Source organism: Miscanthus floridulus, chromosome 16 (genome assembly GCF_019320115.1).
Source record: "Miscanthus floridulus cultivar M001 chromosome 16, ASM1932011v1, whole genome shotgun sequence".
NCBI lineage: Eukaryota > Viridiplantae > Streptophyta > Magnoliopsida > Poales > Poaceae > Miscanthus > Miscanthus floridulus.
Genome location: NC_089595.1, coordinates 111,855,442 through 111,867,744, shown reverse-complemented (window position 1 = coordinate 111,867,744; position 12,303 = coordinate 111,855,442). Strand labels below are relative to the sequence as shown.

Genomic DNA, 12,303 nt, shown 5'->3' with positions numbered 1-12,303 from the left:
CCAGCGGCCCATATTCTCACCCGCGAGCCAACAACGCCTGCTCCCAACTCCTCTCCCCCACGCTCACCCGTGGTCACGGGAGTCGGAACGGAAGCCGCACGCGACTCAGCGTTTTCTCCCTGAACTGGCGTCCGGCGAACCAGTCTAGCTTCGAGTGGCGGCGCCTTGGTGGCCGTCCGGAGAGCAAGCATGGCAGGCAACCCATCAGGTGAAGGCAGCGGCGATGCCAGGGATTGCAGTATCCCGGTTTCGGACTTGTTTACGCCTTTCCCTTCTTCTGTTACCAAGTTTTTCTGCGAATACGACTTGGACCTCATCGGGGAGATGTGGTCTGGCCTAAGTGATCTTCCGTTTGACGAAGGGTCAGAGGCCCTTGGAAAGGTGCGTTCAGTTGCTTTTCCTGTTGCCATGCTTCAGTCATTTGGACTTTCACACGAACCCCACTAGCTAGTGTCGTGCCTTTTATAATCCCTGGTATTCCTCAATCTGTATCGACGATCAAAGTATACTAAGATCAAGCATCCTAATGCCTTTTCAGAAATTGGAAGAATACTCGCTGTCTAAAGCGCCTTCAGTACACGCCACTGAAGAGGAGGACGAAGACGAGGAGAAGGACATGGAGGGAGAAACACTGAAGGTCTGTATTGTGTTCTATAGATTTCAGTTGATATGCAAACATACCAGTTTTTGTGCTGGCAGAATCTGTAGTTTGCGTTCGGTTTGCTCAACACTTTTAGTAACTTCTTAGGCTAATTTGTATATCGTTAATGTTTTTCAGTTGTTAGATGATGGAAAGAAACCTGTTTGTGCTGAAGGACAACATCAGGTCTAAAGTGAATGTGAAAGAGAATGCAAGAAGCGAAAGATTAGCTGAATGCTTTGAGTGCCATGGACATGGAGAAGAAGCCTGAGGCTCGATAAATAAATAATCCTTTTAGCCTGCAATGATTTATGTTCAACTTAATTATTAAAGCGCACTGGTTTTTATTGGACTCTTATCATCTATCTAATGCATTATATTTATAATGGTCTTGTTCATATCAGCTGCAAAACTCCACGTAATTTGGCCCACTATACATTTGTATTTGTTTGGTGATACAAAAGCATATCAGAAGTTAGTCCTGATTGTGTATTGATAATATGTCAGATTACGAAACTTATCAAGATCAACAGTGCATGTATCTCTAAAATAAAAAATACATGCTCAGACCTCCTACATGCTCTTATATATATTAAAAATAAAGAATTCGGCTGTAAGGCACACGCCACTACACAGGAACAACATTCATGCCACTCAACAAGATGACTGAGAATGTGAGATATAGCATTTGGCCAAGTAAATAGACGTTTCCACTATGCTATATTGACGGACTGCTATAAATACATGTGTTTCAACTTCTGCCAGCGAGCCTTTGCTGTTGCAGATGTTGGTTTTGGCTTCCCCGTTGCTGGAAGGTTGATGCCTTCTCCTTCAACTCCTGAAAGGCGCGCATCGTATCACTGTCGAAACCGCCTGCAAACTGCAAGGAATGGTAGGGCTGAGCACAACATACAAGTTTGAAGAGTTGAGCATATCAACTCTTTGTGTACATGAGTAAGTGGAGTGGTTACCTGGTGTACTCTGAAGGCAAATCGAACTCCTTGAAGCACCAGCTCCTCCTCTTCGTCAGGGCCAACTTGTATGGCCTCAAGCTCTGAGGAAACCCTTCTCAGATACTTCATTGCTAGCTTCACGGATTGAAATTTGATCTGCATAAGACTCGGTTTGTCATCAAAACGCCATTCATGTTTGAGGAAGTAAATTCTGTAAGGATATATAACTGTATCCACAAAAATAGGCTGGTCAATTGTAATTTGCTGTTAGGTTTAAGGGCTTAAGCTTATCCCAGTAATTGAATGCAACACAAACGATAGGGGAACTAGATATTTGTTTAACAAACATAAAAAGTCACTCCTAGATTTCAGTTCACTATTAACATCAAAGGAAATACAAGTGTACACAACACTCATTGATTCGTGATGCACACCGATTTTCTCTCTCAAAGATTTAGGGTGTGATGATCAATTGAGCAAACCTATGCTACTATGCTAGGCTCAATCCAGCTGCTTATGCACAAGCACAATTACAAACTTGCCGTTTACCCAAAAGTTTACACTAACCCATTTCTGAAGACTTTTTCCGAGGGAGAAACCAATGGTCGGTAGCTGTGCTGAATAATACAAGAAGGTAGCAAGCTTTTGTATCCAATCACCTTTTTTCTAAAATAAAATGTCTAACATGAGCCAGAATAGAATAACAGAGTGTTTGGTACTTTTTGTTTTTCTTCAGCTCAAAATTCATGGACCATGCTTCTGGACCAAAAAAACAGAAGGGTACATGCAGAAACAAAACTGATTCACGAGAATCCCTGACTAACACAGGGGTTCACAGCACATGGCCACCACAGTTGATATGGCCTTTTTTGGTCCCAAAAATACCAGGTTTGCGTACATTTATTTTTGTGTTGGTACCACAAGTTGCAAACGACAGAAAACATATGCCGGACCAAATAACAGCACAGCACAGTACTAATTTGACCCCCGATATTCATCAGGGCATCATCATACAGAAACAAAATAGATTCACGAGAACCCCTATTCGTCTACAAGTGCATGAAACACAGCAGCAATATACATGCTCATCTAACCATTTAGAGTATTTTGGGGAAAAGGAAGAATGGTTAAACCCAATGATGTTCATTAACTCAATCAACATGTTTTTTTCCTAGTGAAAATGAATTAACTTGCAGTACCTGACTAACAATTCCCGTGTCCTGCATCCACTCCCATGGGATCTGATACCCACGGTACCGACTCATCGCGCCATCTCGCACACGCACAAGGCTGTACACTCCATGCTCCAACCTGCTAACGAAACGTCAATGAGCACAAGAACAAGCAAAAACAACTGAACGTCAATTGCCGACACCAGAAGGCAGAAGCTACAGAGTGTAACTTACTTCTCGAAGAGGGCCTGCATCTTCTTGAGAGCAGAAGAGCAGGGCTGCCGGGGGTCATCACAGAACGATGACGCCTCCGACTCAATCTTCTTCAAGTCGCGGTAGCCAAAGGCAGCCTCACGCAGCGCGTCTGCCTTCCCTTCCGGCCAGTCGAAGTGCTTCAGCACCGCCCTCTCGTCCACCTGCACGCTCGTAGCGTCCAGTGAAAACAAAGTTAGCTGGTCGCTGTTACACGGAATTCGTGACGGAGACACCGAATGGATAGCCCACCAGACGTGAGAGCTTGACGTCAAGCAATTTGACGAAGGTGACCACGTCCTTGATGTCGACGAACGCCGCGCCCTGCACCTCCTTGATCAGGAACCGGATGAAGTCGCTCTGCGTCTCCACGTCCGATTTGATCTGCAATCACCAATCAAACTAATCAGTTCAGATTTTTTTTGTGTTTCCCAACTTCAAAGACTAAAGGGGTGTTTGGATCAAGTGACTAAAATTCGGGGGCGTCACATGAGGGTGTCACATGGGGTGTTCGGATACTAATAAAAAAACAAATTACAGAATCCGTCAGTACTCCACGAGACGAATTAATTAAACCTAATTAATCCATCATTAGCGTATGTTTACTGTAGCACCACATTGTCAGAGGTATTTAGGGAAAGGGTTATCAAAGAGGACTCTTGGAAAGAAGAAGACGACATAAACAATATGTGGGACAAGATGGCAACCAACATCCGGAAGGTAGCCTCAGAGGTGTGTGGAGTAACCAAAGGAAGGGGACGCGAGGCTAAAGATACTTGGTGGTGGAACGAGGAAGTCCAAAGGGCTATTAAGGAGAAGAAAGAATGCTATAGACGCTTATACCATGACAGGAGTGTGGACAACATAGAGAAGTACAAGGTGGCAAAGAAGACTGTAAAGCGAGCTGTAAGTGTGGCAAAGGGTAGAGCGTACGAGGATCTTTACCAACATTTGAGTACGAAGAAAGGAGAGAAGGACATTTATAGGATGGCTAGGGTTCGTGAGAGAAAGACACGGGACTTCAACCAAGTTAAGTGCATTAAGGATGAAAGGGAGCATCTCTTGGTAAAGGAGGATGAGATCCGACATCGATGGCAAGAGTATTTTGACAAATTGTTCAATGGTGAGAATATGGACACAACCTTTCAGTTGGATGACTCTTTTGATGACACCAATAGGCGCTTTGTGCGGAGAATCCAAGAATCTGAGGTCAGAGAGGCGTTGAAAAGGATGAAAGGAGGTAAGGCGATGGGACCGGATGGTATCCCAATCGAGGTGTGGAGATGCCTCGGGGACATAGCTGTAGTATGGTTAACCAAGCTGTTCAACCATATTTTTCGATCGAACAAGATGCCTGATGAGTGGAGGAGAAATATATTGGTACCAATCTACAAGAATAAAGGGGATATTCAAAGTTGTACAAATTACCGAGGAATTAAGTTGATGAGCCATACTATGAAGCTATGGGAGAGAGTTATCGAGCATCGCTTAAGAGCAATAACGCGGGTCTCTATGAACCAATTTGGTTTCATGCCTGGAAGGTCAACCATGGAAGCCATTTTCTTAATAAGACAAGTTATGGAGCGGTATAGGGAGAAGAAGAAGGACCTACATATGGTTTTTATTGACTTGGAGAAGGCTTATGATAAAATACCAAGGAATGTTATGTGGTGGGCTTTGGACAAACATAAAGTCCCAACGAAGTACGTCGGGCTCATTAAGGACATGTACAACAATGTTGTGACTAGAGTTCGAACAAGCGATGGAGACACGGATGACTTCTCGATTAGGATAGGACTACATCAAGGGTCAGCTTTGAACTCTTATTTGTTTGCTTTAGTGATGGATGAGGTCACAAGGGACATACAAGGGGACATCCCTTGGTGTATGCTTTTCGCGGACGATGTAGTGCTAGTTGATGAAAGCCGGACAGGAGTGAATCAGAAACTGGAGTTATGGCGGGAGACTTTAGAGTCCAAAGGTTTTAGACTTAGTAGAACTAAAACTGAGTATATGAGATGTGACTTCGGCACTACTACTCGGGAGGAGGAAGATGTTAGTTTGGAAGGTCAAGTAGTGCCTAGGAAGGATACTTTTCGATATTTAGGATCAATGCTACAGAGGGACGGGGATATTGATGAAGATGTTAGCCATAGAATCAAAACAGGGTGGATGAAGTGGCGGCAAGCGTCTGGTGTCCTATGTGACAAAAGGGTACCACAGAAGCTAAAAAGCAAGTTTTATAGGATGGCGATTAGACCTGCTATGTTGTATGGTGCAGAATGTTCGCCTACGAAAAGACGACATATTCAACAGCTAAGTGTCGCGGAAATGCGTATGTTGCGTTGGATTTGCGGTCATACAAGAAGGGATCGAGTTCGGAACGATGATATACGTGAGAGATTAGGGGTAGCACTAATTGAAGAAAAGCTTGTCCAACACCGGTTGAGATGGTTTGGACATGTGCAACGGAGACCTCCAGATGCACCGGTGCGTAGTGGAATCCTAAGTCAGGATAGTAACGTGAAGAGAGGCAGAAGAAGACCGAAGTTGACTTGGGTAGAGGTAATAAAAGGAGACTTGAAAGGATGGAATATACCCAAAGACTTAGCCTTAGATAGGAGTGCTTGGAAGACAGCTATTCACGTGCCTGAACCTTGATTGCTTCTGTTGGGTTTCAACTCTAGCCTACCCCAACTTGTTTGGGACTTAAAGGCTTTGTTATTGTTGTTGTTGTTTGTTGTTGTATGCAATTAGTTTCGTAATTAGTTTATATTTAATACTCCGTATATGTGTCAAATATTCGATGGGACAACAATTAAAGTTTAGGACGAGGAAGGAATCACCCCCTAACAGCCCAGCAACAGAAGCAGACTCATTTTATTTCAAAAGTTTCTTCGATCCAAGAACACATGGCGCGAAGCAACGGTCGAGTTAGCTAGGCTCCAACGGCTAGCTGGGCCTCGAGGTTTCGGCTGGGGAAAAGCCACGGCGTTTTATATTCGAAAAAAAGCGGCACTCCCTGTCTCAGGTCATTTATTACACTCCTCTTTTATCTATCAGTGGCAGCATCAGCACTTGTGCTAGTGGTGACAGTGTCTGGACCCCACGAGTCAGTCTGACAACACTGAGCCTGTTTCGATTGATTCACAGGACCAGCCAGAAGGGGTTGCAGCTTTCTTTTTTGTTCCCAACTAGAGATTGTCCTATTCGGCTACTCCTATCCTGTTCATCCCCCTCATCTTCTCTGCTCATCATGGACCGTAAAATTCCAAGACAAACGCAGACAGGAATCCATGGATTTCTTGCACGGATTCATGGAAGGTTGGTGAGCACGGGGGCGATGAACAGGGGAAAAGGCGCTTGTCTGTTTCAACTGTGAATGGGTCTAAAATGGCAAGACAAGGGAATTTTACTTTGTGAATAGTAGAGTAATAAAGAAATATGAACGAATTTTATGGATCGAACACTTTCTTTTCCATTTCCATTACCAAGATGGAGTAAATCGATCGAACAGACGAACACTTACCGCGAGAAGATGAGAAGAGCGGTTCTCTATCTCGCCGATCATGTCCCTCGCGGCGGCGGCACCCCCACCGGAGCCAGCGTCGCCGGCACCGGCGCCGTCCCTAGACCTGGAGTCCCTCCGCATTAGCGAGTGGTAGAACTCCACCACCTCGGGGACTCGCCTGACGCACGGGGCGGGCGCGGGGGACGAAGCTTTGGAGCTCCTCCTCGCCGCCGGTGGAGGTGGTGGCGGCGGCGCAGGATGCCCCGCCCCTCCGCCGCTGCTGCTGGTGCTCGAGGTCGACGGTGACGAGCTCGGGATGCGCCGTCCGCGCGCCGGCATAGACGGTGGCGGTGGAGGAGGCGGAGGCGGGGGTGGGGGTGGGGCGGGTATCGGCGGGAGCTTGGAGAGCTCCGGCACGCGGCTTCTCGACGCCGCGGTGTCTGAAGAGTAGGTCGGCGTCGATGGCGCCGACGAGGAGGAGCTGGACGAGGAGTTGGCCGGCGAGGCGCGCGACGAGCCGGAGAAGTAGGACGACCTGGACTTGTGAGGCGCCGGCATTGGCGGTGGTGGCGGAGGCGGAGGCGGAGGCGCGAGAGGAGGGACAATCGACAGCCCTGGCACGACCGCGGTTGTCGCCGCATCGGAGCAGTCGGAGTTGTCCGACGACACCGACGACGAGGAGCAGTCATCATCATGGCCAGGCTCGGGATCCCGGCGACGGCGCCTCTTCATCTCCGCCACCTCCTTCTCCAACTCAACCACCCGCTGCTGGCTGGTCCTGGCGGCGGCGACGGCGGCGTCGAGCTCGGCGCGGAGGCGCGCGTTGTCGGCCTGGAGCCGCGCCAGCGCGTCGCGGCAGCGGCCGAGGTCGCTGCTCTTGGCGGCGAGCTCGGTCTCGAGGAACGGCACGATGGCGACGGTCTCCTTGAGGATCTTGTGCTCCAGCAGCTCGGTGCGGAGGCGGGACTCCCGCTCCCGGAGCTCCTCGACGAGGCCGACGAGGTCCGCGGCGGCGGTGCCCGGGCCCGGGCCCGGCGGCGGCTCGGGCGGCCCCGCCGCACGCGCCGGCTTCACCTGCGCGGACGACCGCGGGAAGTAGCGCGAGAACGGCCCGCCCCCGCCCTTGGATCCCGACCCCGGCGGCGGCGCCGGCGAGCCCGACGACCGCCGGTGCGGCGTCTCCGGCTGCCCCGCTGCCGCGGACCCGGGCAGCTGCAGCGGCGCCGGCGCCTTGCGCGAGGACGAGGTGGAGGTGGAGGACGCGGCGGCCCCGGGCTTGGGCGTGGCCGGGCTCCGCTGGAAGCCCATGGCCGCCTTGACGCGGCCGGCCACCATGGCTGCTGGCTGATGCTTCGCCGGCCGTGGAATACGAAATGGACGCCTAAGATTGCGCCACGGGCATGGCCGTGCCCTGGTTGCCTGCGCTCGTCGTGGTGGTCGACTGGTCGTCGTCGGTGTTGTAGGCTAGGCTTTTTGGCGTTAGAGGAACGGTCTTTGGTTTGGTCTGCTGGTGCTGGGAGTGAGACTTTGAAGCTGGAGTGATGAATGCTGCTGATAGTGGAGCGTGGAAGTGGAGTGTGGTAAAATACTCTACTAGTACTCGTCAGCTTCAGCTCGTTGGACGTTGGAAGCGTAAGAAGCATTAAAACCCGAGCATGGCACTACTGGAGACTGTTATGCATAATATAACCCAGGGTGCAATCCAAACAGGCCCCAGGTGCGTACGCCATGCATGCCATGCACTGGTGACAGGTACAGCGCTCCTACTGCTACTGGCCGGGACGGCTGGTTTCAAATTGTACATGTACTACACCAAGCGCTGAGTTGGAGTAATGGCACGCACGGCTCGCAGGGAGAACGCCGCGCCCGAGGAAATAATAATAAATGGGGCCTGCTACGACTACGAGGTACCGTTGCTGGCACACACCGTTGCGGTGGTTCGCGCGGCCAACGCAGCACTCGCATCGCACGCACGCGCAGATCTCACGTGACGATAGGAGTAGATCTTTGCATGCTGTGCACACAAAGAAGATCCATCATTATCAACGGTGGTTAAGGGAATGATTAGCAAGCAACCCATGTAGATGGCTGATGGCGGCATGGCGCCACGTCGTCGGTTGTCAGGCCCCGCCACCCACGCACGGCGGCAGACTCCACTACGTGCACGCCATGGAGTACTACTAGTGCTCTGCGGACTCACTGGCCCGAGACGTACTCCGGCCGCCGGTTCCTCGTCAGCGAGCAAAACACCCACAGATCCATCGAGGGAGATCACTCACTTCATTGGTAAACCCCAGTGGTTTCGGGCAGAGAGAGACCAGACGAAAAATGATGGCATCCCACTCCCGCCACGCGACGACCGGCCGGTGTCACTCACTTGATTGCTGATTTTACTCTCACTCACGCTCGGATCGGAGCACTTGCTATTTACCTTGCGAGTGTGTGTCGTGGTGCATCAGAGCGCAGGCAGCTTCTGTCCACCGACGACGACTCGCGCGGCTTGTGTTTGCATGGTGGTTCGCTTGCTCTCACAGTCTCACGTGGCCGCATTATTATATTATATTTTGGATGAGTGAAAGTACGGGTGGATACAGTGTTTTTATTTATTGTTTCATTGCTTGTTGAGACAGATACTTCGCTGAAAAAATAAACCAAAACACTAGTCCAGCTGATTTGTTGTGAGAGAAAAACATTGTTCCGATTAAAAAAAACAAGCCAAAAAAGACGAATTAAAAGATAAACGAACAGGGCCTCAGTGAAGATGTTTAGCTACTTGTATATACGAGTGGAGTGGATACAGAAACTCTTCAAGTGAGACTGTGAGAGTGACACGTGGATTGACATGAGATGTATTATATCCTTTAGCCACGATAACCAGCGGAATTCATGTTGACCAAGTCCATCGCCGAGGCTAACCACTCATCAGGGTTTGTTTGGATCACTATAAATTAGCTAGCTAATAGCTAAACAACCGAAAAAATTAGCTAGCTAAAATTTAGCAGGAGGTCGTTTGCATCCTCTTAATAATAGGTGGTTGGACAACGAGTTGAAGGTGTATATGAACTATTAACATTAGCAACTCTAAATCTGCTAATGCAACTAATAGTTAGTAGTCCTTCAGCTAATAATTAGCAGGTTTAATTTATTACCAGATTTGTTCGGATCCACTGGTACAAATTTTAGCTGATACCACCTCCATTCTCTTTATAATGCGTACATACATATCAAGATTCAAACTTCAAAATCTTTGACTAATATTTTTTAATTGTCATAATATAAATTTAATATAGTTAGATTTGCAAGCTATTCAATTACCATAAGTTTATAAGTATAAATAATATAAAATAAATAAACGGTCAAAGTGTAATTTAGAAGATCGTGTTATACCAAGTTGTGCCTTATAAAGAGAATGGATGGAGTAATTTTTAGTGCTAAATAGATCCGAACTTATTTCTACATCCATTTAGTAGGCAACTTAACACGGATTACACGAATCCACTTAGATACGATGTGTGTGTTTGGGGGTGGGGTGGGGTGGGGGTGGGGGTGGGTGGGTGGGGGGGGGGGGGGGGGGGGGGGAGGTTGTGGAATCCAGAAAACACACCCTATGCGTCAACAAACACGCCATCATCACGAGACCGGATGCCGAAGCTGCGCGCCGCCCTGTGCTAATTCCGGTCGCCGGCGGAGCAATTAATTATCAGCCGCATCAGTACATCACCGAGAATGTTTTTGGCAGTCAGGGAGCGACCAGCGACGCTTAGGCCGAACGTTACGGATTATATATCGGCGAGGGAAAGGGAGTAGCATGGACGCAAAGGATCTCATGAGATCGAGTGCACTATCTAGCCTTTGTCTTCATGCTGAAATGGGCAATGGCAGCTTTGATCCATGGAAACGCCGGTTGGTGAAAGTGATTACCTTTGGCGTGTTGGCCGCTCTAAGCAACCAGATTTGTCCCCACTAAGTTGAAACTACTGCTCCCTCTCTCTGTATGTAGTACTAAATCCGTCCTAAATTATAAGACGTTTTAAATTTTTTAGATATACATTATTTTTACTGTGTATCTAGATATAGTGTATATCTATGTACATAGCAAATGCAACGTATCTAGAAAAGCAAAAACTCTTATAATTTAGAACGAAAGGAGTAAAAAAGAGTCAAATCTATATACCTATTAATATAGAGGCAAAATTTTAGCTTATTTTTTCGTCTATCTTTTTTTTTTTTGTCCGTCTCCCTCTAGCTACCAGACCGTGAAGAGTTTCTTCTACTTGACTCATGTATATAACCCATGCTCAATGAGGAATCCTATTCTAAATAGGAATCCTTCGTTCTCACATCTGTTCTTTTTTGTCCGATTTTGATCCTGTTTGTCCGATTTTGATCCTGTTTCCGTCCTATCCGTGTCCTGATTTTTCCATCCGTTTGATTCTTTTCTGTTTTGATTTTGCTTTTTCTGTCCTTCCCTCTTTCAGTTTAGGAATCCTTCGTCCCGCATCTGTTTTCTTTCCGATTCTGATTCTGTTTCCGCCCTATCTGTGATACGAGGTACAAAGGGGTTCTCTCCCATATCTTTGTCTCCCTATTTATTTCAAAGAGAGGGCCACGTTGAAAATTAGAATTTGTAGCATTGGATTTATCAGAATTGACGATTAGAACATTATATTAATAATCTCTCCATTGCAAATTATAAGTCCTTCCTTCTTTCTTAGGTAAGAGATTAAAATCATAATTACTTAACTGTCTCGATCTCATGAGTCGTACTCATGCGAGTTAGATAGCATATGTCCAATCAACGTAGAGTCGGATTCTAAAGCGTATTAAAACATATGGCACAAGATACAAATCCCGTTGCAACGTACGGCATGTTTGCTAGTATATAATAAATTAGTAAGCTAATCTGTGCAAATAGTATGGGTAGCTAGCTTTTCTTGCTGGAAAAAGTCTACTTAAACCCCCCACCTTTCATACTTGGTCTACTTCACCCCCCAAACTATGAAACCGTCTGTTTTACCCCCATGAACTTTCTAAAACCGTCTATTTTACCCCCTCGGCGGTTGTCAGCAGCGGTCGATACAGTAACATCGGGTCTGCTACAGTAACGTTGTGCTTGCTACAGTTACGGTGTATTTTGGTTTTTCTTACTTGAAAATATTTTTTAATAATTTTATGTTTTTATTTGATTGCATCAATTCTTTGTCCGTCAGCCCTATTGCATCTATCTATTGGTACAAACTCACCATAGTCGTCTCTCTCATCCCTTTCTTTTCTTCCTGCTCCAATCAATTGGGTGTGCAATTTTGGTCGATGCCAAATTTGGTAGTTTCCAGTTTTGTTTTGATGAGCTCTAATACTCAAAGAAACCACAATCCAAGTCACGCAGAAGTTGTTCGATCCCCGGGTCATTTTGTAGATTTAACTTTGGGTAATGCTCTCGTGCAGGCGTCCGGAGACGGACGGATGCGGCTTCCCCACTGGCTACCTCATCCGTTCGCTCGCTCCTGTCCGCACCCCTTCAAAAAAAAGTTCTCTCCACGCACTCGGCCTCCTCCGTCGTGGCCTTATCCACCGCTCCATCGGACCTCCGCGTCCGGCTCTACCGCGTTGTTCGCCTTCCCCACTGCGCGCTCCACCGTGCCGCTTGCCTACACCACGACATCTGCGCCGCCACGGCAGCCTCCGCTGCCCGCTTAGCCGGCGAGCAGGTGCTCGCCAAGGGTGCGCTGGCCTAGGACGTCAAGCAGGTGCTCGCCCAGGGGTGCTTGTGCAGAT

At 47.9% G+C, this 12,303-nt stretch overlaps 2 protein-coding genes across 2 annotated transcripts; one reads left to right on the top strand and one right to left on the bottom strand.

Moving 5' to 3' along the window:
* Nucleotides 1-32: 32 nt before the first annotated feature.
* LOC136513275 (uncharacterized) lies at nucleotides 33-928 on the top strand. Its single transcript, XM_066507267.1, has 3 exons — nucleotides 33-381; nucleotides 539-637; nucleotides 779-928. Exons 1-3 carry the CDS (start codon nucleotides 190-192, stop codon nucleotides 830-832), a joined length of 345 nt encoding a protein of 114 aa, XP_066363364.1. The 5' UTR covers nucleotides 33-189; the 3' UTR covers nucleotides 833-928.
* A 99-nt stretch (nucleotides 929-1,027) lies between these two features.
* On the bottom strand, nucleotides 1,028-8,109 carry LOC136513274 (protein INCREASED PETAL GROWTH ANISOTROPY 1-like). The gene is made up of 6 exons (XM_066507266.1): nucleotides 6,547-8,109; nucleotides 3,270-3,401; nucleotides 3,000-3,181; nucleotides 2,793-2,904; nucleotides 1,612-1,749; nucleotides 1,028-1,520 (listed from the first exon to the last, which is right to left on the bottom strand). The coding sequence occupies exons 1-6, from the start codon at nucleotides 7,861-7,863 to the stop codon at nucleotides 1,392-1,394; spliced, it is 2,010 nt and encodes a 669-aa protein (XP_066363363.1). The 5' UTR covers nucleotides 7,864-8,109; the 3' UTR covers nucleotides 1,028-1,391.
* Nucleotides 8,110-12,303: the final 4,194 nt, after the last annotated feature.